Consider the following 25,465-nt stretch of genomic DNA (forward strand, 5'->3'; position numbering starts at 1 on the left):
AAATAATTATATAAACAAATAGAGTAATTATGTAATTACATCACAGAGTAATTACATAATTACTCTGTGATGTAATTACATAATACTCTACTTGTATATATAAATACCATACTTGATTCCCACAATTAGATCGTTAATTTCATTTGTATTTGATCCAAATCTTACGTACGAGTACACCAAGTTTTAATAACAATACCAAATACTTTTATAATTGAAAACATAAACATGATGTTAAAAAGAAACAATTTACATATATTAAATATCAAATAATATATAAGTCCTAGTTTTGATCGTATAATTCATGACATAGTTGGATAAGAAGCCACCATAGTAATACCACAACTGATAATATTTCACAACTAAAGTATATGTGCATAATGATTAAAGAGGACAAGTTACATATATTCAACATCTTGTTTGTTTTGGGCACATATATAATTATATTTATAAGTATCAAGCCGTTGGATAAGAAGCCATCATAGCAATACCACACAACCCTTCCTTAGCTTCAACATCTCTCTCCATCCTAATGTAACCTTCTTCACCCCAAACCGTACCCCATGAGTTCTTCACGAGCCAGTATTTGATGCCCTCATCAGTGGTTCCATACCCAACAGCTGTAACCCCATGGTCCAATTCAGTGCCACAACTTCCGTTAAAAACACTACTTGAGTAAAACTGGAAGTCAGACTCCCCAGCATCAATGGCAACTGAAACAGGCTGCATAGCCACAGCCTTCAGTAGCGCCGACTCACTGTTGACGGGCACATCCTCGTGTCCAGTGATCTTGGCTGCAACAACTCCTTCTTTCTTAGTATTGCAAGTGGCATCTACTGCTTTGTAAGGATACGCAGCCTCCGTGTTGATCCCTTTGTTTTTAACAATAAAATCAAACCCGTCATCCATGTATCCCACCTTCACACCCTTGATCTTCACCACTCCTATCACAATCCATAAGTTCTTGCTCAGATAGTGAAATTAGTTTACCAGTGGTTATTCCTGTAATTCCTTCAGTAGCAGCAATTGTTGAAAATGCCCAACAACTTCCTATTGATTTAAAACAAATAATAAAATATATAAAAAAGACAATATAACAAAGAACGTGTTTCAAATTTGGAATTTGTTCTGTTATGGGCTTACCGCATTGACCTTGATTCTTGACCGGGGTAACAGCTCCTTTCTTCCTCCAATCAATGCTAGACGGAACCGCGGTCACGTTTTCATACCTAAATGACGTAGTTTGACTTGATCTTGGTGTAGATGAAAACTTGAATCCGTTACGAGTAGCTTTAAACTCCTGATTTGTTTGGTCTGCAAATTCATTGACACTCAGCTTGTAAGAACGACTGCCAACGTTGTTGAACGCTTCAATGTACGCTACATTCTTCTTGAATATCTTGAAACGTGCTTCTTTCTCCAAATCATCTTTATAGACACGTCCATAACGAGCCATCCATTGTTCATGCCTTTGTATCATATTTTCATCATTTAGTGTTCGAGATGTGACCCATCCTCCCAACATACTAAAACAAACAGTGTTGCTACTATGATTAATGTATTGTGTGACAAACCCATGTTTTGTTTTCGCTAAAAAGAGTACAATGATTCTTAATAAGTTGGTAGATGTGAAGGTACTCTCCAAATTAGGAATGTATTCTATTTATATAGAATGAATATGTAGAAAATGTTGAGGTTTGATTCAATAGATTACTACGTGGTTGGCATGGCAATGCAACTTTCTTTGAAAAAAAAAAGCAAAATAGTTGAAGCTTGATTTGTTTTTACTTCCTTTTTGTTGTCATTTTTATATAGTTTTTTCAATGTTCCCATGATGATGATTATTTGATTGTTATATTGTTTTCAAAATATCGTTTGTCTTACATCCTAATTATAGCTACAATTGTCATTTAATTTGTTTTATACTTAACTTTGTGGAATATATATAAAATCGCATTTTTTTGGCAATGACTTAACGAATAAATGTAATTAAGTATGCATATTAGATATAAGAGCATTTTCAAACCGCTCTTTTATAGATACGTGAGTGTGTTCTTTATATTTTATTGAGTAGTTATGAGTGGATAAGTAAGAAAAAATTACTGTTTGTGAGGAAAATTGGAGACACAATGTTCACATTTTATGGATATGTTTTCATAACCGGATCGGACAGCGAACCGGGAGGGAAATCGGTTCACCTGTTCAGCCGACCGAACAACTTTCGACTAAAAATTGGCAGATAGGGATGAAAATAAAATTTTTCAAAATAAATAAATTTTGTAATAGTAAAAGCGGTTCAATTGGTCCGATTTTCCGGTCAGACCAACTGGTTCTTTGATAACCAAGTGAACTGCATTGAACCGGACTGGTCACTGGACCGAATCTCGATCAGACCGGTTCGGTCTCAACAACATTGGTTATTTAATATTTTTTAAAAGTGGTTGTAAATAAAGGAGTGGGAAAATAAAATTATAAATGTATAAAAAATATTATTTTACTGAATTAAGAGAGAAAAAATAGTGGTTTTTAATGTAATTATAAATATAGAAATGAAGAATTTATAGAGAATGTTATAAGGCAACGTGTAGTGAAGAGACTAAAAAATGGGGCGACTTACGACACGTGACACGCAGTCAGCAAATTGTTAGTTTTTGTTTTTAGGGTGTAATGGTGGTGTCGCGCCCAACTTTGCCACATCACCTCTTTTATTATTTTCTTTTTATAATTAAATTAAACAAATAAAAAAATCATTAATTTATTAAATTAATTAAATAAAAGAAAAATAAATTAAAATAAAAATACTAATTTATTCGTCATCTTCGTCTTTGCCCCTCCCTCGTCTTCGTCCCTGTCCTCCTCCTCGTCTTCGTCCTCGTCTTTGACTTCAATAAGACGATTATCCCAAACGTGTTGAACCAAGTCCGCCTTAAGTTGGTTATATTCTTCGGTTGGTTCAAGGAATTGTTTTGGAACAATCCCTGGTATATAGTGTTGGCATATTGCTCCGCCCATTGTCTTCTAAAATCATATTATGCAATATGATACACGTATACATGGCATCGCTCATTTTTTCCATCGACCATACACGACATGGGTTTTTCACATAATGCCAAAGTTTTTTAAAAACCCCGAAACACCTCTCAATATCCTTTCGCGCGGACTCTTGCTTCTACTTAAAGTATTTCCTTTTTTCTTCGATCGGGTCAACGTTTTGACAATGATCAAGTACTCCAGATATATCCCATCTCCCAAATAGTATCCGTGACGATAGTAGGTACCGTTGACATAAAAGGGTAAGACTGGTATGCTACGGCTCATGTAATACTCTAGCACGAGAGACGCGTTGAGAACGTTTATGTCGTTGTTGGACCCGGCAGAGCCGAAGTAAGCCACCAAATCCAAAGGTCGTGCGAACAAATGGCTTGAACACTAATCGTTGGTACTCCATGGTCACCACGAGTGTATTGAACTCGCCATGCGGTTGGACAATTGGTCCATTCCCAATGCATGCAATATATACTCCCGATCATGCCGGGAAAAGAATGTTTTCTTTCGTATCCATCGTATATGAGAGTTAGGTCGTTTGAAGTTGGAATCCTCAGATAACGATCACCGTATAATTGTATTCTTTCAATATGTTAGGGCAAATAATTTTGACATTGAGGATATGTTATTCTTGATGACAGGTCTGGATCAATTATCCTTCTGAAGAGGTTCCGGAGCTGTGATAGGATCAAGGATCCTCAGCAGTTGGTATTATTAACAATTGTTTCCTATGTGTAGGTTATTATTCAATACGAGCGACGGCTACAAGACTTATTGCACCGGAATTCTCGCTATTTGGACTTGTCAAGCACTTGGCAAAAGCAACGTTGGAGATAGCGGGAAGATGGCGGAAATGTAGGACTAGTTAGTTAGTTGTTATTATCTTTTCTTTTTATACCGAGTTTATGATCAGTACTAGTCACACAATTACACTCGCATACTCTAGCTAATAGTTCTCCGTAATCACAGTCACTTAGCATTATTGTATTAATTGATCATAAACTCCACCCATTGTAACCCTTTTTTGTGGTTAATAAAGTGGTGATAGATGATTTGTCTTCACCCGGGGTTTTTTTTCCTTTGATCTAAACTAGATCAAGGTTTTCCTCACAACAAATCACGGTGTTCATCTCTATTTCGTTCATATATTAGCCGTTATCCTTTTAGCACTAAACCTCACACAACAGATTTGGATACATTATCTTTAGCAGATTTTTATCCAAAACAATTTGGTGCCCCCCGTGGGGCAATTGGTGCTATAGTCCATATTATTCCTATCAATTTTCATTTTTTTATACCCATATCACTTTCAATGGCCTCTCAATCAACCTCTGCTTCATCAACCATGCCATCTTCGGTTCCCCTCTCATCAAGAAATTTGCCGTCGATGCCTCCTCCAATCACGGGAGCACCACGGGCTGCTGCTGCTGGAAACAAGACGCAACTACCAGTCTTCTAGAGCTCGAAAACTGCTGTTGCCACTTTGGTGGTTAATACTAACAATGATGTTTCTGCTATGTTTTCACAGGTTAAAGCATACATGGAGCAACAAAGCAAGACTAACCAGAGGATCCTTCGGGAGATTGAAGATCTCAAGAAGACTAAGAGGCCAGCGGAGGATTAGACTCCCTTTGTGCCTATGATGCTGGATTTCACCACTCCAGGATCCTTGGCTCAGTTCACGCAAGGATCATCTATCCTCCAACAGGGATCCATGGGTCAACAAACTCAAGGATCCTTGATCTTTCACCCAGGATCATCCATCCTTAACCAGGGATCCATGGGTCAACAGGTTCAAGGATCCTCAACTTTTCAGCAAGGATCATCTATCCTTCACCAAGGATCCATGGGTCAACAGCTTCAAGGATCCTCAACTTTTCATAAAGGATCATCTATCCTTCACCAAGGGTCCATGGGTCAACCAGCTCAAGGGTCCTCAACCTTTCAGCAAGGACCATTGATCCTGCAACAAGGATCCTCCGGATCATATCTTCAAATATCCTTTAACTCCCAACCTCTAGGATCCTTTTTCCATAATCAAGGATCCTCAGGGGTTCAACATCAGCGGTCCTCTAAGGTCCATGAAGGAGACATAATCCCCATGCAGACCATAGCTTCCGGTGAACCAACTCCTGTAGCAGACGCTTCTTACCTCATCCATTCTTCTGGAATGCCGACCTTTACACAACAAAGAGGTAACCCGCATGATCCTATATCCTTAAATGCTAACCATGGTTCCATGTAGGATGCAGGTATAAACCAAGCCATGGCTAAAGAACTGCAGAAACTTAAGGATATGATATCCAGCTTACCCGGGAGATCCGTCCAATCCCCGAGATACCAGAAGGAAGCCACAAATTATCCAAATTTTCTCCACCAATATGTGACGCAGAAATCCCGAAACGCTTTCAAACCCCCAACATGAAAGTGTATGACGGGACCACTGATCCTGAAGAGCACGTAGCTCAATACAGAGAAAGGATGAACTTCATCTCCGGAGGCTCCGGCCCCACCAGATGCTCAAGTGATCAACTTCATCTCCGGAGGCTCAGACATATGCGGCACTTCCTTCTCCGCAGCTAAGAGGCTCGCCAAGGAGACCAAGTTGGATAACGGGGAACGACCGGTTATATCCACCACTTTGACGACTGACAAATGGATCTTCTTCGAAGGAGAAGATAAATCAAACATCCAGGATCCACACCATGACGGTTTGATCATCACTTTGTTTATTGCTAACCATTATGTACGCAGGATCCTAGTAGACGGCGGAAGCTCGGTCAATATCATCCAACACGATGTGCTTCAGAAGATGAATATACCAGACTCGGAGATTATCGCAAGGATGTCGATACTAGTCGGTTTCAGTGGCGAGACCAAGAAAACATTGGGGGACATTAATCTCCCGATATACATCGAAGGGTTAAATTCTTACCAAAAATTCTGTGTTATTGATAACTTTCTTGTTGCAATGTTATTGTAGGCAGGCCTTGGCTACATGGGATGAAGCCAGTGGCCTCTACTTACCATCAATGCATCAAACTACCGACCTCTTGGGGAGTTGTAAGGATAGATGGTGATCTGGTGGGAACTATTATTCTTCATTTATGAAGCCAACAACCAAACAGACGATACCATAGCAACATCCTAGGGGCTTGCTGGAAGCTCGGGAGAAAGACATAAAAGAAATATCCTTGAATCCCGAGGATCCAGATGTAAAAGTGTTCCTAGGATCCAGCATCCTAGTAAGATTGAGGAGGATCTAGTATCCTTCCTAAAACGAAGAAAATCCAACTTTGCCTTCAAACATTCAGACATGACAGGTATTTCTAAGGAGGTAATTACTCATAAATTAGGTCTTGATTTATCTGTTAAATCCGTCCATCAGAAGCGAAGAAAAATTTCTTCTGAGAGGAACGCGATCATACAAGAAGAAATTCAAAACGTCTTAACGCCGGTATGATCAGAGAGGTTAAGTATCCTCGATGGTTAGCCAATGTGGTTGCTGTTTCTAAAAAGAATGGAAAGTAGAGGGTGTGTGTCGATTTTACTGATTTAAACAAGGCATGCCCCAAGGATCCTTTCCCGTTACCACATATAGACTTCATGGTGGATGCAACGGCATGACATGAAATGCTTACCTTTATAGATGCTTCCTTTGGATTTCAAAAAATTCAGATGGAACCATCTGATCAAGAGGATACAACATTCATGACTCCTACTGGCATATACAGTTATATTGCTATGCCATTCGGACTGAGAAATGCATGGGCAACATATCAAAGATTAGTAAACATGATGTTCAAGGATCAGTTAGGCAAGACTATGGAGGTCTACATAGATGATATGGTGGTGAAGTCAAAGAGAGCTGAGGATCACCTCAGAGATCTTGAAGAAGCATTCAATATACTAGACCATTATAACATGAAACTGAACCCGTCAAAATGCTATTTTGGTGTTAAGGTTGGAAAGTTTCTAGGATACATGGTGACTAAAAGAGGGATAGAAGCAAGCTCCGAGCAGATTGAAGCCATCATCAATCTAAAGTCTACTGTGAATGCAAAGTATGTCTAGAGATTGACGGGAAGAATAGCTGCTCTCAACAGATTCATTTCCAGATCCTCCGAGAAGTGCAAAGATTTCTACGACATTCTTATGAAAAACAAGAAGTTCGAGTGGACGGAGACGCATGAAGCTGCCCTAAAAACCTTAAAGGATTACTTATCCTCATCACCAGCTCTGATGAAGCCTGTGGATGGAGAATCCTTGTATCTGTACCTAGCTGTTTTAGGAAATGCTGTAAGTGTTGTACTTGTGAAGGATCACGAAGGCGAACAACATCATGTTTATTATGTAAGTAAAAGTCTTTTAGATGTAGAAGCCAGGTATTCTCATTTAGAAAAATTAATTCTTGCACTTATTATGGCTTCTACTAAATTGAAACATTACTTTGAGTAGGGCTGTCACTTTTACCCGAAATCCGAAACCCAACCCAAGAAAACACGTACCCGAACCCGAACTAACCCGACCCGAAAAACCTGAACCCGAGAAAAGACTAACCCGAACCCGAACCAAAGTAATTCGGGTTGGTTCTCCGGTTTGATTTATAAGTTTCAGGTCAACCCGAATAACCCAAATAAACTTTTAGTTTTGAAATTAAATATATTTTTAGGTATAATAGGCTTAGTCTTAGTCACTAACGTTATCAAAATTTTGTCCTAATCGATTGTTGTCATTTCAACTATTATAGATCGATTGTTTATTGTTAATTTATGTTTCCGTTTATTACTAACAATAACCATAATCGAATAACCAGATCACGTCTGATTGAAGACGATTATGATTCGAGTTAGTTTTACTCTTCTTTTGGATTGATATTTCAAGTTATGTTGGTTTATTATTTGATTACTTGCTTACGAGCAAAGAATAATATGTTGTTTTAATTTTAGCATTGTAGTTTTTAAAATATTTTTGTTTTTTGTTTTGTTTTCTAGAATACTCGAAACCCGATTAACCCAACCCGAAAAAACCCGAACTCGAATTACCCGAACCCGAAAAACCCATGAGAGATTTGGGTTGGGTTTTGGGTCAAGATTTAAAACTTTGAAACCCGAAGAACCAGACCCGAAAAACCCGAAACCCGAAAAACGAACCCGAAGAACACCCCTAACTTTGAGACTCATACTATTATTTTGAAAACTATCTATCCTGTTAAGAATGTACTTAGAAAGCCAGAATTATCAGAAAGGATGGCGAAATGGGCTGTGACGCTGAGTGCATATGATATCCAGTATGAGCCCAGAACAGCCATCAAATCGCAAGAACTCGCAGACTTTGTGGCTGATTTCAGTAGCAACATTCAGAAAGAAGCCGACTTGGAGGTTCAACAACTAGAAGAAACCAAGGATCCTTGGATACTCTTTACAGATGGAGCTTCCAATATAAGAGGAACAAGGTATCCTACTGAAATCGCCACAGGGGGACATATTACCCCAGTTTATAGCGCGTGAGTTCCAAGCGACGAATAATGAGGCAGAATATGAAGCTCTGATCGCAGGTTTGCAATTAGCTAAATGCATGAGGATCAGGTATCTTCAAGTATATATAGATTCATTGTTGATAGCGAACCACTTTAATGGCTCATATGTTGTTAAAGGAGAAAAGGTAATCAAATATCTAGATGTTGTGAAGGAATTAGCAAAATCCTTCAAATTGTTTAGCATTGTTCAGGTACCAAGGGAAGAGAATGCTGTGGCAGATGCTTTGGCAAATTTAGCCTCATCTTTGAAGATTCCAGAAGAAACGAAGATCCCAATCATTCATATACTCTCGCCAGCATTACGAGAACTAGAAGTTGGAGAGATAAAAACTGACAAACAAATTGTACTTTGGGATCCATCATCCTCAAACAACCAAGGATCATGGATCCTCCTAATTAAAAAATACATTCAAGATGGAGAAATTTCAGCCACTGAGAATCCTAAATCTTTCAAACTCAAGGTATCACAGTACATTTTATTACATGATATGATGTATAGGAAATCTCTTGCAGGTCCATACTTGAGGTGCGTCGAGGATCCTGAAATCTAAGAGGTGATCAAAGATTTTCACGAAGGTGATTGTGGTAATCACACCAGAAGTAGAACTCTGTTTTCTAGGATTCTAAGAACAGGATACTTCAGGCCAACAATGAAAAGCGACGCCATGGAATACTCAAAGAAGTGTGATGCTTGTCAAAGGCATGCAAACATCCTACATCAACCAGCAGATGCTATGTATCCTATATCCTCATCATGGCCTTTCATGAAGTGGGGGATGGATATTGTGGGTAAACTACCTAAGGCACCAGGAGGAAAAGTATTCATGCTCGCAATGACTGATTACTTTTTAAAATGGATAGAAGCAGAAGCTTTTGTTCAAGTACGCGAAAAAGAGGTGATATCTTTCATTAAAAGAAATATTATCACTATATTTGGTATCCCTTCAGAAATTATTTGTGACAATGGTTCCCAGTTTATCGGGAAAAGAACACTAACTTTTGTGACATTTGGGGCATCAAGATGATTACCTCTACTCCAGTGCATCCTCAAGCTAATGGTCAAGCGGAGTCTAGCAACAAGATAATCATCAACAACTTAAAGAAGAAACTAGGATCCAAGAAAGGAAAGTGGGCCGAAGAGCTACCTTATGTTCTTTGGGCTGACAAGACAACACCCAAGAATGCAACGGGCAAAACACCCTTCTCATTGGTGTTTGGATCAGAAGCAGTAATCCCTAGAGATGGTGGTTCCTACAGCCAGAACGAACATCCGTGATCCTGAGGTCAATAAAGAAATCCTTCTCGAAAACTTAGATACTGTTGAAGAACTCAGAAACCTAGCCAATATCAGAATGGCGACATATCAACAAAGGGTAGCTGGGGCACACAACAAAAATATAAGGATCAGAAGATTTCAGGAAGGAGATATGGTCTTGAGGAAAGCCTTCCAAAACACAACCAACCCGGCATATGGGAAGCTAGCACCCAAGTGGGAAGGTCCTTATCTGATCGAGTCGGAAGCAGGGAAGGGAGCATTTCATTTGCTCACTATGGAATGCAACAGGTTACCAAGAGCGTGGAATGTTGTCCACCTCAAGAAGTATTTTTTCTGATCAGAATCAAGTATCCTCTGAGGATCGAGTATCCTTAGAGGACCGAGGATCCCAAAATTGGTAATATCTATCTGATCACCTATTCTTTTCAAAATTCTTATTAAATTCAAGGATAATATATTCTTAACGTTTTATTTTTTCCAAGTTTTAAGTAACAATGCAGGGTTCTAGTAATATGTTTGATGATCAAGAGGTTGGCCACATCTCCTTTACATTTAAGGTACTATACTATTCCCTTGGCCTAGCCCACGATTGGGTATGACCCCCGATGGTTTTATCCTCCAAGGTTTAAAGGTTTTCACCTTTCTTATAAATTAGAGTTTCTACACTCTCGCCTGGAGCGCACGCTATCCAAAGTATAGTCTGGGGCAGCGGGACCAGTACACGTTTAGTGGCTGACAATTTCGTTGTCTTCGGCCATATGAATGATCCTACGATTTATGGTAGACGTACCATACCACCAGTTTATAAAATTTTCATGTTATCTCACGTTTGGGCTAAATCTCGGTTTGGGCGAGTCCCCAGATGACATCCGTATCTTTGGGCCAGTCCCCAGCTTGGGCTTGTCCCCAGTTTTGGGCTTGTCCCCCATTCACGGGCTTGCCCCCAGTTCACAGGCTTGTCCCTAGTTGCACGGACTTGTCCCCATTTTATTTATGGGCTTGTCCCCAGTTTAATGGGTCTAACCCTGATTAATCTAATAAGTTGTTTGCAACAGATGTTCTAAGTTTAATTACGAGGATCAAGACTTATGGGTTCAAAATCCTTAAACTTACTTCTATAAGGATCACAGAAAGATCATTACTTATGGTAACCTAGGTCTAATTGGACCTTATGGTATGATTTCTACTTGTCAATTTATATTTGTTTGGCTAAAATCTTTTCTAAACCCTTTTACTTAAGGATTTAAATTTTTTCAATTATTTTTGCAAGGATATTCTATCCTAAAATTTATACTCAAGATCATTTCTTAAAACTTTCAATAATCTAAAGCTATATCAAACAAACTTTCAAAATAACAAGTAACAAGCGAATAGTCAAAAGTTTTCAATTATTATTAAACATAAGTCACCCAGACTTACCAAAATCCTTAACCCGGATTTCACCATACAAATGATGGACCATCCACCCGGGTTAAGCAGGTGTTACTAATTGTTCATGAAGTGTAGGAAAATATAAAAAGACAGGGGCACCAAAGGCTTCATCCCCACAAACAGAGGATCCATCCACCTTTGCCACCCCTTGAAATTGTCTTAAGGATCACTGATCCTTCAACCTAATTACTATTGTCTGTTACAAACCATAAACCATTATCCTTAAAAACAAAATCAAAGCAAAATAAAAAACGGGCTCTAGCCTTGTCTTTGATATCATTCATCGCTCGTTCATGCAGCCTCCTCACCCTCTGCTGCATCCGTTCCTTCTTCAGCCTCCATCACTTCATTTGCCCCGCTAGTTCCAGCTCCATCTGCCATTTCCACATCTTCCTCACCACCAAGAGACACCAAAGTAGCTTTCCACTTCTCAAGATCCCAAACAGCCTTGTCGAAAGCAAGATCACCAGCCTCTATCGCCATCTTGATCCGAGCCTGCAAAACTGTTCTCGCAGCCCACATCCTTGCCTCTTCGATAGCCTGTTTCACCTCTTCTTGGCGTTGGGCTTCTGCTGAGGATAGTTGATCCTCCAACTGCTTCCTGTCTTTCGAGAGCTGGATTATGGCTTTATCTTTGGTGACCACTACACTTCCCATCCCTGACAGCTTCTCACTCATTTGATTCACAATCTTCTCATAATGATCCTTGCAAGTATTCACAGCCTACAACAAACATTTATGAAAAGTTAGAAGCATTTTTGATCCTCAGATTCAAGACATCAGGATAGAGGACGCTTACAGTGAGGATCATGTCGAAGTGGGTCTCGGGATCAGAGGATCTCTTTCTCTTGGATGCTGCAGACTTGGCTCTGGTGGTCGTGGTCCTTGGCTCGAAAGTTGATGTTGCCTTCAAAGCTTCTTTCTTGATACTTTGAGGAGTAATCATGCTGTCAATATCCTCTAGGAAGAACTTGTTAGCAGACTTCTGTGAATTTAGAGCACCTGCACAAACCAAGCAACAGATAAGTATTATGTTTTATTTTTACTTATTTATGTTTATTATCCAAATGCTAATCTTACTTGACATGTTGGAGTCTGAGTAGATTTCACAAAAAGCTTCGACAAATCGGGATTGAAAGGTTCTAACCTCGGAATCCAGGGCAAGAAATCGTTTTGTTTTTTCTTCTGTTCCAGGTAACTTGGCCAGGGAAGCAAAGTTCTCAACTGCAAATAAGAAAGAAAAAAGATTCAGAGTTACATAAGTTATCACGGGTTATATCTTTGTTTAGGATCCAGGATCCTACCCTTTCTGACCCATTTTAAAGGAAAATCAGCCCCACCAGGTATGGAGTTGCGATTCACAAAGAAGAGCTGATTCCTCCAAAAGTAATTGTTTAAAGTTACTTTTGAAATCAGATGGGGTTGTCGAGGTTTGGACTTCTGTATGAACCGACTTGGACCGTGAGTAGTTAGGGTATAAAGGTGAGATAGTTCCGGGATGCCGAATTCAATCTTCTCTTCTTCGATGATTCTCTCAATGGTGCCTAGAACCCTCCAAATCATGGGCATAACTTGAATATACGACATGCCGGTGGTTTCAAAGAAGATCTGTGTGAAAGAAGGGAACGGATACGTGTAACCAATAAGAAAAGGGCAAGCCGGAAAACACACCCAGGTTTGAGAGTAAACATCACATCGGACGCCGGAATCGTACGGTCGGAAAACGATTTCCGGTGGAAACAGTGATCGGAATTCGTCGATCCCGGGCTCAGTAAACTTGCAGATCTCCATAGATGGATTGGCGATAAGGTTTCGTGGTTGCATCTCCGTCAACCCAAATTCATTGGAGGACTGGTCAGATTGTTTAGAGGGAGAAGAAGAAGAAGAGGCGACAGACATGTTTATCATAATATTAAAAGAATAGAGAGAGAAGGAAGGATACCTGATGAACGGCCGGAATATGTGGTTATAAATGGATTATAGGGATCACATATATAGGCGGTTATGATTAATATCAAGGGTTTAATAATAAATATATCTGGCGACTGTCTAATCCATCAATCTTTTGCATGGATTTCAAATTTCAAAATGCCAGCTGTAAAGCATAAACACCCGCCATTTTGGGGGCAATTGTTAGGGCAAATAATTTTGACACTGAGGATATGTTATTCTTGATGACAGATCTGGATTAATTATCCTTCTGAAGGGGTTCCAAAGCTGTGACAGGATCAAGGATCTTCAACAGTTGGTATTATTAACAATTGTTTCCTATGTGTAGGTTATTATTTAATACGAGCAACGACTACAAGACTTATTCCTCCAGATTTCTCGCTATTTGGACTTGTCAAGCACGTGGTCAAAAGCAACATTGGAGATAGTGGGAAGATGGCGGAAATGTAGGACTAGTTAGTTAGTTGTTATTTTCTTTTCTTTTAGTACCGAGTTTATGATCAGTACTAGGTCACACAATTACACTCGCATACTCTAGCTGATAGTTCCCTGTAATTACACTCACATAGCATTATTGTATTCATTGATCATAAACTCCGCCCATTGTAACCCTTTTTTGTGATTAATAAAGTGGTAATAGACGATTTGTCATCACCCGAGGTTTTTTTTCCTTTGATCTAAACAAGATCAAGGAGTTTTTCCTCGCAACAAATCACGGTGTTCATCTCTATTTCGTTCATATATTAGCCGTTATCCTTTTAGCACTAAACCTCACACAACAGATTTGGATACATTATCCTTAACAGATTTTTATCCAAAACACTATAGAAATAAATTATTAAAAAAATAAATTAAAAATAATTAATATAAACAATTTAACACAATATGTTTAAACAAGTTAAATTTTACCGATGCAAAAATTCTCTAACGAGTCTCGTGTCGTTTTCTCAACCATATTTAAATACTCGTAATTGATGTCGGTAGTGTTGCCGTATGCGAGGATCCGTGGCACCGAAGTACACTTTTGGATGGCAGTGAATCCTATATTCTCTTACGTCGGGTTTTTATTGAAAATACATATACTCCCGAGATGCGCAAAAATAAACGTCTAGACATCCGAAAGCGGCGTTCCAACGTAACGTCGTTGAATTTAGGTCTGTCGTTGAAGTAGTCCTTCATAAAACGATCGTTCGCATCTTGACGATCTCAAAGGATATATGATCGCCTATGGCGCGACAGAGAACTAGTAGAGCCATACACTATCTTATTGGCGACGGCCCACACTGCGCTCATGACCTCTTCCTCCAATGACTGTTGGTTCATCTGATCAATATTCTTCGTATCCTCAATTAGTTGATCCCAAATGTCGGAAAAGTTCGGGGAATCCATTTTGAAAAAAAAAAACTTGATGAAAATAGGTTTTGTATTTATGAAGAAGTATGAATGCTGAAAATGGTTGAATTGATTTGGTATTTATATTTGAGTTTGTATATGAAATGGTGAAAATGATTGAATTGATTTGATATTTATATTTAGTTTTTAAAATATTTTTAATAGTTATGACCCTTCAACGGTCAATTTATTGAAATATTATTATTATTGGTTTGAACGACGATAAATATAATCGCCCCCTCCCCTTATCACCCCTATTGTCGTCATCGTCGGGGGGGGCGGGGGGGGGGGGTTATCCACCTTCAAATTCGCCCACTACGAATGACCTAAAGATACCAAGTGATTTGAATGACAAAAAATACATTTTCTGTTAAACATGCATATACTAAATTATTTTATGTTATTATCTTTTTATAATTAAATATACTATATTATAAATAACTAGAAATGGTATTTTAATGTACTTATTTTTAGCCATGATCTATTATTCTTGTGAGAAATTTTGTTGTTAAAAAAATACATGTTTTTATGAGATGAGTTATTGTACAATAATACTTTATCGTATAACAGGTATACAAGTTTTTAAAGCGTTGACTTCAATTTAAATCAATCACGCGGTGACATAAATGTAAATAACCTAAATCTAATTTCTGATATAAAACTCGTTGATTATAATCAATCAATCAAAAGAACAAATATGAGATATGAGTGGTACGCTAAATGTTTCGCAATCTATCCTTAAAATGTTCACCTGCAAATAAACATCAAACACAATCGGTCAAAAATTCTACAATTAAGAAATCAATTTCTGTTTGATCTTCAATTATTCGCCTTATCATGTTAATTTGAGCCTATAATTTTACTCGTTTTAATCAATTGTTGAAGTAGATGCCGACATACGTCAGCCGCTTGATTTGAGCATATGTTATTTTGGATGTTGAACTTGAACTGAAATTACTTATGTTCAAAACCAAGTTTGGGTGTTCAACTCGAACAATTGGAATTCATACTACGTTAAAGAAACAAAATCAATTAAACATTCAAAACAAAATCAATTACGTTCAAAACAAAATTTAGGTGTTGAACTTGAATGTTCAAGTCAATATCAATTACGAGTTCAAAACAAAATCAATTAAACATTCAAAACAAAATTTGGGTGTTAAACTTGAACAAGCGGAACAAAATTTGGGTGTTGAACTTGAACATTCTAAACAAAATCAGTTACGTTCAAAACAAAATTAATTGAACGTTCATAACAAAATTAGTTATTAGTTACGAGTTCAAAACAAAATCAATTAAACGTTTAAAACAAAATCAATTAAAGGTTCTGAGAAAAATTATCATTAATTCTTCTTCATCCTCATTGTGGTTTATCAGGTTCAATATCTAAACTGATTCACGATTTTACAAACTCATACGTTTGATTTTCATTGTTAATTTGATTTTGTTTTTGAACTTGGTCGGCAGTTTTGGAGTTGATGTCTGAATTTGGTTGTCGATTCATAAAAGTGAAATGATTTACGATTTGCCTTCAACATGAATGAAGTGGTTAATCAAGTCGAAAACCGAATTGAAAGAAATTTCATTTTTGCCATCACGCAGTTTGAGATCAATAGAGTATATGGTCTCGTACCTAATGTATGAGGCAAACTATATTACAAATTTCAAATAATTTCATCTTAATATACATGTTTGGTTTGTTGAATCGGAATCCACAAACTATCTTTCAAATGCCATTTTTTGTTGGTTTTTCGAGATATTGAAAATGGAAAATATTTGATCAAATTACTTCATTTATAGGAAGAATTTAGCATTCCTTTTCTACATGTAATGGAATTTTAATCTTTTCATTGAAAAGTTTGAAGATTACAAAATGGCCAAACTCCTTTCCATCCGACCACAAAGTCATATTTAATTAAATAATTTTTTTAAACAGTGACTTTCACAGTTAAAATGTATCACACTCCTCAGTCCAACAGGAGGAGGAGTCCCACCACCCCACTTAGACCAGACTATGTTGACAGAATCGGGATATGAAACCCTTTAATCATTAAATCGTAATTTAATTTCTCTTTTAAATATATCCTCTATCATTGCTTTATCCTTTCCATCACCGGTTAACTTCCGATTACTACCCACCATCGTCAATCTTCCCTCTCTTACACCAACCACCATCGTCACCTACATCAACCGCCCTTTTCCATAAACCCAAATATTTGTGTTTATGTTTGTTCGTTTAAAAAGATCAACATGTTTGTGTATGTTTATGTTCCTTCGTTAAATATCTAAAAAACCTACACATCTTAATTGAAAGATCCCAAACATAAGAAAATATAATAAACGTAACAAATTAATATTTACATATTAAATCAAAACAAAACTACCTTAAAAAATTAAACAAATCATTACAAAATATAAATAATAAAACGATTAAAAACAAAAAATCCTAAATAAACCTCCGTAACAGAGGGCTCGAACTAGTTATTTAATAAAGTTTGGTCGTTAAATTATATTGTAAATCTTTTTTTGACTTGCATACAATTTTAGCCATTCCCTTCTTCATGTAGCAAAAGTGCCTTGCTCCTCAACAGCTAAAGCATCCCTTTCTGCAGCTCCTACAACAGCCAAAGAATCTGGTTTTATGATTATGGGGATTTGGGTATTGAGAAATTCCATCAAAAGAAAGGAGTTAGACTAGTAATAAGGCCGACCACATAGGAATACCCTAGAATAGGGAAACTCTTATAAAATGCCACATATAATTTGTTATTTAAGTTAAATAAATCTAATTAAATAAAACGTGTCAAATGTGGTGTACGTATGTCACAACTTTTACGAGACTAATGCTAAACTTTTACAACCGGCACTATCACCACTAGTAATTGATCTTATAAGTTGATAAGTTGCCACTTGCCACTAATCATAGTTGTTGATTAGTTGACACTGGAAATTACCAACATCTTACAACTGTTCGGTTGCCACTGTAGTTTACAAGATGCTGTGACTGATCAAGTGAAGCCAATGTTTTCATCCGGTCCGAACAGTGAAGTAGAAACATTATCGTGTCACATGCAAAACAGTTCATAGGTCGGACCGAATTTGAGAACCGGGTGACATCATATTTTACTTAAAAATATTCAAATATTACAAAAAGATTAAATCTATTATTTAAAAGTTTTAAATCTATTAAACTACCGGAACCAACTTGTCTAACTAAAAATGGTCTAAAAATTAACTGATTGAATGAAAAAAAAGAAAAATGGTCTAAACATATTGAACCGAACCGGTCTTATGCCTGGTCCCAGTCGAATCAGTGTCTAGGTTTCAAAGCATCGGGTGAAGTTGATCTAGTTACGGCTAAAGATCGTTGGTTCGATGACGTTGCCACTGAAGTCACAAACACACAACGGTTAGAATGTTATGTCAAGTGACGTCAGCAAAGTTTACACGAGCTTTCAGTTTCTATATGCCATGTTCAATCTAAAAAAAAAAGAGGTGCGTGAGAAGTTTGTCTACACTATTTAAACACATTTTCTTTATTTGTTAAACATCATTTTATACAAAACCTTTCCTTTTAATTACACCATCAATGTCAAAGCCTAGCCTTCCTTTGGCAAAACATATACTTTTACCATGAAAAACATTTTATACAAAATATATATCATTTCTACATACATAATGCTTAATGGCAAACATACTTTCATGAAGATGCCTTTTAGCTCAAAACTCGCCTTAACCTTTCCTTAGTATTGGCACTCGTAACTCTTGTTCTTTCAACGTCAGACGTCGCTAATCATTTTACGTTCACTTACTAACATACTTCTCTTAACCGTATGATTAAGTTTTTACTATGACTTTTCCCGCTTTGTTTATAGTTAAGTTTTCTTATTCAAACCAAAACATTACCGTTAAACATTGTAACTATACTAATTTTGTATAGACATTTGAATATTCAATAACTTTCGTGTCTCCTCATCGGGTTTCAACCATTACCCACTATAAAACCACATGACTAAAATAATATGCATATTCGAGGATACAAACCAACCATCTCGCGTTACCATCCCAGTAATATAAGTATTAACCAAATCCTAAGGGGGGACGGGGCACCGCGTGGTGACCTTCTCCACACCGCCGCCGCCCCCTTGTCACGCGATAAAGATGGGATTTACGTGATGGCCATCACGCTTGATGAGTGGTGGTTTCCAAGAAATTGTACCGTTGGATGTAGCCGTTGGGAGGAGGGGGGGGGGGTTAAACAAAAACATTGGGGTTTTGGATCTGGGTTTGGTGGGAGTCGGGTCGGGTTGATCGGAAGGTGGTGGTGGTGGGTCGGATTCGGATCCGTCGGATGAGTGTTCGACTTCGTCGCCGGAGGATGAATTGGCGAGTTGGATATCGGATTCGGATCCGGCTATTGGTGGTGGTTGTGGTGAGATAAGGGTTTGTGAGAATTTGAGGGAATTGGTAGAAGGTGGTGATGGTGAGTGTATGTATATGCATATGTGGGTGTATATATGTATACGTGTGTGTGAGTGTTGAAGGCTATATGATATGTTTGGGGTTGTGGAGTATTTGGCCGGAACACAAGAGAGAGTAGTGGAGTATTTGGGGTTTTAATTTTTAACTTTAAACCATCACATACCACCACACCACACCACACCACCACCCCTAGTAAAAAACCATCAAATGTGATGGATTTTGAGTTAGTGATGTGGCACCATATAATTGCATGGGGTGTGTGATGAGTGATAACCCCCCCCCCCCTCCCCCCCTAAGGTTAAAAGGTTTACACCTGGTCGGACCCAACTGATAACTATCACATATCACGTTCGACCAAAACCTTGCAACATTGCGTCACATCACCACCACTCGTTCCCTCTATTTTACATTTGTTTGTGAAATATACAAAGATCAGCGAGCATCTTTCTACGATTACATATGCAGACATTTTGGCGTTACATATGTAGACGGAATGAATCATATTCTTATTCTGAGTGTCACAAATAAAATAATTTATGAAAAATAGCAAATATATCTATAATATAGATAAACGAAGACATAAAAATCCTACCTGTCGTGATGTGGTCACTTCCCCTTTTTAGAAGTCATAGAATTTGCTTGATTTTTAAATGAATGCTTCTCATGCATTTGACCCGAATTCACATGTATGGATCTTATCAAACCCAAATCTTTCTTAAATGGGTTATAACATCTCATTAAATTAAAAACTAATCTAACCAAATTTTTGATTTAAAAATCCTATAAAGTAGGAATATACTAAAAATTAATATCTAATTTATTTAAAAAAAAGATATATATATTTTTTATAATTAAAAAACCAATTTTGTAGTAAAAAAAATAAACGGGTTTTGGGTCTCATCAAACCCATATAGCTTTTAAACCGGGTTATAACATTTCATATATTTGTGAAACAATTTATCATCAAACCATAAGTAATTAACTTTCATACAATAAAAAATAAAAATTCAAAAAATAAATAAATATTATAAACAAATAATATAAAACAACCCCGTAATACGGGGGATAAAAACTAGTTGTTTTATGAACCTGGTTAACACAACGGAACTCCATTTTAGGCGTTAAGTAGGAAACAGAATATTCCGGCATTTTAAACGGTTTAATAAGATATGAAATCCCATTAGGAAAACGGAAGATTGAAACTTAACCTCGACAACTTAACACTAAGTCAGCACCTCCGTTACTTTCAATACAGCTCACAGGGACTAAACTTAAAAGAAGTTATATCTTGGAGGACTTAAGTGTAAAATATGCTGTCAGTTAGTTAGTTAGGAAGTTATAATAACAGACTGATTTCCCCCCATTTTTGAATACAAACACTAAACACCTAATTCACAATTCACCATTAATTTTCAAAACCAACTCTCTCTGAAGAAGATGGATCCGAATCCACCGTTTGACAAATACGTGAAAGCTAAAATCGAAGGACCGAAGAATCTGCGATTGCCTAAAGAGATACTGAAGTTTAATATTGATCGCTCGGCTGGTGAACTCTACTACTACAAGATCTTCGGTATCAATTTCACATAACTGATCCTCCATTTTTGCTCTTTGAAGCTTTACTGAAAGTTAACACTGATTGATGCTTTGTTTTTCTGTGTATACATCTTAAACCTTGTTATTTGTATCCACTACTATTACTACAGAATTTTTGCTGTTTAAAGCTTTACTGGAAGTTAACAGTAGTAGATAGATGCTTGTTTCTTTCTGTTGTGCTTTGTTTTTATTTCTGAAATTATCCTGCGTATAGTTCTAGTTATTTGTATCTTATTTCTTACTGGAAGTTAACAGTAGTAGATTGATTGATTTTGTAACCAGAAAGCTGTATCTGTTAAGATTAGGTTATATGCAGGTAATTCTTGTTATTCGTATCAGTAATCTGATTTATGTAATAATCTTGTCACTAAAGAGGCTGTAATCAAGCCCTAGGGACTTATGCCTGTGATTTTCCATGTGTAATAAGTTCTCTTATGTTGTGAACTATTTGTTTATTGTTTTATTTTTGACCAAAAAGGTTGTAGTAATATAACGTTTCTACATACACTTGTGATGTTACGAAAAGTGTCTGGAACAAACCCTAGGGACTTCTAATTTGTATCTTTTGTGTTGGAAGACTCAAGTACATGTTAGCTTCCACATCATCTGTTGTTCATTATTAACTTCTAAATTGCTACAGCTCTTTGATGTTGCATGTCAACGAGATATATTATCTTGTATACATTATATCTCAAAGTTAACTTTCTGTGGTAAATTCTGTATGGATGTTGCTGAGATTTTTGCAACAGTAATCTCATTGTTGTCAACGATTTGATTCTTCTTTTATTCTTGACCATAAAAGTAGTAATATATGCTGCTCAAAGTTGTTCATATAAGATCATTGCAAAATGAAAGCATATAAGGTTTATTGCAATATGAGCATATTATAACAGTTTTTTTTTCTCGTGATCAGAAGATGATACTAAGAAAGTTCAGCATGTAGCCGAGGCAATGGCTGCAGGAGCGAAACTAGAGAGGAGAGTATACCATATTCGTAATACAGAAGTATGTCAGATCACAAATTTCCTAATAAGATACCCGCTTTTCCTTGTTTTATTGATAATATTATCTATTCACAGCTTTCCAAAGCTGCTGGAAAAGATTATGCAGATTTGCATCAAATTCACAAAGCCACAAAATCCACAATTGGGCTAGTAGCTAATTTTGAATCTGACAGTCATTATCAATCGTTTCTTGACTTAATGGGCATCGAGGAACAAGTTAAAATGGCTGAAGAACTTATTCTAGACAAAATCCTAAAGGCCAGTTAACCATTCTATATGTCAAGTTTACATATATGTTGACCACTGACTCATGCTCACACATTGTAAAGTTGTATGCAGACATATCAAGGCCCGATTTTTCCAGTTATTCTGATGCCACCAACTGTCCATAAGCATGAAATTAGACTCGGCATGGACCAGGTGACCAATCTACACTCTATATATAAGGCAAGAAATTAACATGGTCTGTTATTTAATAAAGTTGCTTTTATGTATATAGGTTGCACATCTCGTTGGGCTAAATGGCCAAAAGGCCGTGGCGCTGGAGGTAGTGTCCGGTGCTTGGTTACAGGTCTGTTATGTTATTTGCAGATATTGACTTACAATTAAACAAGTCCAAATATGGCTATTAAAATGTGCATGTTTGAATGTTTAGATGACTGATCAAGCTCCTCCTGGTGGTCCACAAGATGAGAGAATAATGTACATATATGGTCCCAAGACACATGTTGTCAAGGCTGCTTCACTGATTTACTCGCAAGTGTTTGAGGTAATGTTTTAGCTTTAACCTGCTTAAAAACTCGATTGGTTTGAGATGTTGATTATTATTGTTATGTTATATTGTTCAGCCTGGGGAATCTGCTGAAGCAGAAGAGGATATGGATTTGTTGTTTAAAGAACTGAGTTTTAATGAGATGATGGAGGGCATGAAATCTCGCACTACTGAGATAGTTGGCTTCTTGTCAGCTGGTTCGGCTTCTGGTTCAGGATCCGCGTCAGGGTCGGGTCAACCAGAAGAACAAACGGAGAAAAATGAGGAGGATGTTAAAGATAAAGAGGAGTCAAAAGGAGAAAAGGATGTTAAAGAAGAAGCTCCTTCTGTTGATTGAATAAGAAGAATGAGATGTTGCTGTTACACTCCCATTACTGATTGATGGACACCCTTTGAGTTCAAAAGTTTTTCTTACTACAGTTTTCTGGACTATCATAGATTCACTACGTTGACTTTTACGTTTTGGTTGCATGGTTGCTGTTATAAATGTTGTTACTCTATCATTGACTTTTATGTTTGGGCTGCTGTTATAAATCTTGTTGCTATATGGTTGACTTTTCCGAGTTTAAGAATGTGATGCGAACTTGATGTGTTGGGCGGGTTCGGGTCACGGCTCATAATGGGTTCAGGTCAATACTGAAACTAGAATGAATGATTGTGTTGAAATTTATTGAAATTAAGTTAGAAAATTGGTGCTGTTAAACGGTTAATTTGTTTTACTTATTGTTTGGGAACATAAATCAATTGTTTTACTCATGTTGTTCCAATTTCAAGTATTTAATTTGCATCTGTAAATTGTATTGTGACTAAATATGTTTATCAGAGAACATTAAAGCATGATGTAATGACTAGTGAGTTTATTACTCAAAAGTTTAACATCTTTTCTTGCCATGAACCTATGCCATTTATTGTTAAACTATAATAAAGCAACCGGCACACGGACAAAAATAATGACCAGGTTCACTAGTCAAGTCCTAATATTTAGATTATATGTTTCTTGCCATGAAGCCCTTTAAACTATATTTTGGAGTTTGGAATGTTTAGGTTGAAACTGTATGTCTAATTCTGATGCAACAGTCCCATTTATGATAATAAACAAATTGTTATATTATCATTTTACCCTTAGACTTCTCAAATAGAACCATAGGGGAACATGAAGGTGTGCTATTAAGAGATGTGAAAACAAGTCAATGTTTTCATAATAAAGCTACATATGTGCTCCAGGTTTGTTATAGATATAATTAGCTCTTATATAAAGTGTTATTTGTGTGACTTTGTGAAATCGTCCCGTGTCTGTTATGCAACATTTTTAATATTGTTTTAGTATTGATGTCACTTATTGAAATTTAGACCATTTCAGTTATACAATGTATCATTAGTACCTGCAACTAATGATGTTGCAGAAACTATTCCATATTAGCTATCCTAGGTACCTAAAAACATCAAATACGCACAATTTGATCCCTTTTTACAAACATACCCAATATTTCACAACTGAAAACATATGTACATGATGATGGAAGGTGACAAGTTACATATATCCAATATATTGCTTTGGACACATATAATTATATTTACAAGCATCAAGCAGTTGGATAAGAAGCCATCATAGCAATACCACACAGCCCTTCCTTAACATCAACATCTCTTTGCATCCTAATGTAGCCTTCTTCACCCCAAACCGTACCCCATGAGTTCTTCACGAGCCAGTATTTGATGCCCTCATCAGTGGTTCCATACCCAACAGCTGTAACCCCATGGTCCAATTCGGTGCCACAACTTCCGTTAAAAACACCACTTGAGTAAAACTGGAAGTCAGACTCCCCAGCATCAATGGCAACTGAAACAGGCTGCATAGCCACAGCCTTCAGTAGCGCCGACTCACTGTTGACGGGCACATCCTCGTGTCCGGTGATCTTGGCTGCAGCAACTCCTTCTTTCTTTGTATTGCAAGTGGCATCTACTGCTTTGTAAGGATACGCAGCCTCCGTGTTGATCCCTTTGTTTTTAACAATAAAATCAAACCCGTCATCCATGTATCCGCCTTCACACCCTTGGTCTTCACCACTCCTGTCACAATCCATAAGTTCTTGCTCAGATAGTGAAATCAGTTTACCAGTGGTTATTCCTGTAATTCCTTCGGTAGCAGCGATTGTCGAAAATGCCCAACAACTTCCTTTTGTTTTTAAAACAAATAATACTTAAAAAGACAATGTGTAACAAAAAAAGTGTTTTAAATTTGGAATTTATTATGGACTTACCGCATTGACCTTGATCCTTGACTGGGGTAACGGCTCCTTTCTTCCTCCAGTCAATGCTAGATGGAACCGCAGTCACGTTTTCATACCTGAATGGGGTGGTTCGACCCGATCTTGGTGTAGATGGAAACTTGAAACCGTTACGAGTAGCCTTAAACTCTTGATTTGTTTGGTCTGCAAATTCATTGACACTCATCTTGTAAGCACGGTTGCCAACGTTGTTGTACGCTTCTATGTACGCCACGTTGTTCTTAAATATCTTGAAACGTGCTTCTTTCTCCAAATCATCTTTATACACTCGGCCATAGCGAGCCATCCATTGCTCATGCCTTTGTATCATGTTCTCTTCGTTTAGTGTTCGAGATGTGACCTGCCCTCCCCACATATAAAAAACAGACAATGCTGCTACTATGATTAATGTATTGTGTGATAAACCCATGTTTTTTTTCCGTTGAGAAAAGAATAATGATTCTTAATAAGTTAGTAAAATGTTGAGGTACTCTCGAATTTAGGAATGCGATCTATATATAGAGCATGAATATGTAGAAAATGTAAATGTTTAATTAATTAAGTAGATAACTACGCGGTTGGCATGACAAGACAGCTTTCTTCCCAAAAAAACTGAAGCTTGATTTGTTTTTTCTTCCTTGTTGTCATTATCATATAGGTTCTTTTACGTTGGTATGTTGATGATTATTTGATTGGGATATTCTTTTTTGAAAT

General features: G+C 37.2%; 2 protein-coding genes and 1 pseudogene across 3 annotated transcripts; 1 reads left to right on the forward strand and 2 right to left on the reverse strand.

The window, feature by feature from the left end:
- Positions 1-354: 354 nt before the first annotated feature.
- LOC143552012 (senescence-specific cysteine protease SAG39-like) lies at positions 355-1,625 on the reverse strand (annotated as a pseudogene). The gene is made up of 2 exons (XR_013138578.1): positions 1,141-1,625; positions 355-1,047 (listed from the first exon to the last, which is right to left on the reverse strand). The product of XR_013138578.1 is annotated as a senescence-specific cysteine protease SAG39-like (transcript).
- Positions 1,626-21,616: 19,991 nt separating this feature from the next.
- Positions 21,617-22,821, forward strand: LOC143552020 (uncharacterized). Its single transcript, XM_077042329.1, has 2 exons — positions 21,617-22,481; positions 22,561-22,821. The coding sequence occupies exons 1-2, from the start codon at positions 22,368-22,370 to the stop codon at positions 22,819-22,821; spliced, it is 375 nt and encodes a 124-aa protein (XP_076898444.1). The 5' UTR covers positions 21,617-22,367.
- Positions 22,822-23,987: 1,166 nt separating this feature from the next.
- LOC143552014 (senescence-specific cysteine protease SAG39-like) lies at positions 23,988-25,222 on the reverse strand. The gene is made up of 2 exons (XM_077042321.1): positions 24,746-25,222; positions 23,988-24,660 (listed from the first exon to the last, which is right to left on the reverse strand). The coding sequence occupies exons 1-2, from the start codon at positions 25,179-25,181 to the stop codon at positions 24,068-24,070; spliced, it is 1,029 nt and encodes a 342-aa protein (XP_076898436.1). The 5' UTR covers positions 25,182-25,222; the 3' UTR covers positions 23,988-24,067.
- Positions 25,223-25,465: the final 243 nt, after the last annotated feature.

This window comes from Bidens hawaiensis, unplaced genomic scaffold (genome assembly GCF_021521415.1).
Source record: "Bidens hawaiensis isolate Kalapana, Puna unplaced genomic scaffold, B.hawaiensis_p1.1 tig00016751_1, whole genome shotgun sequence".
Taxonomy (NCBI): Eukaryota; Viridiplantae; Streptophyta; class Magnoliopsida; order Asterales; family Asteraceae; genus Bidens; species Bidens hawaiensis.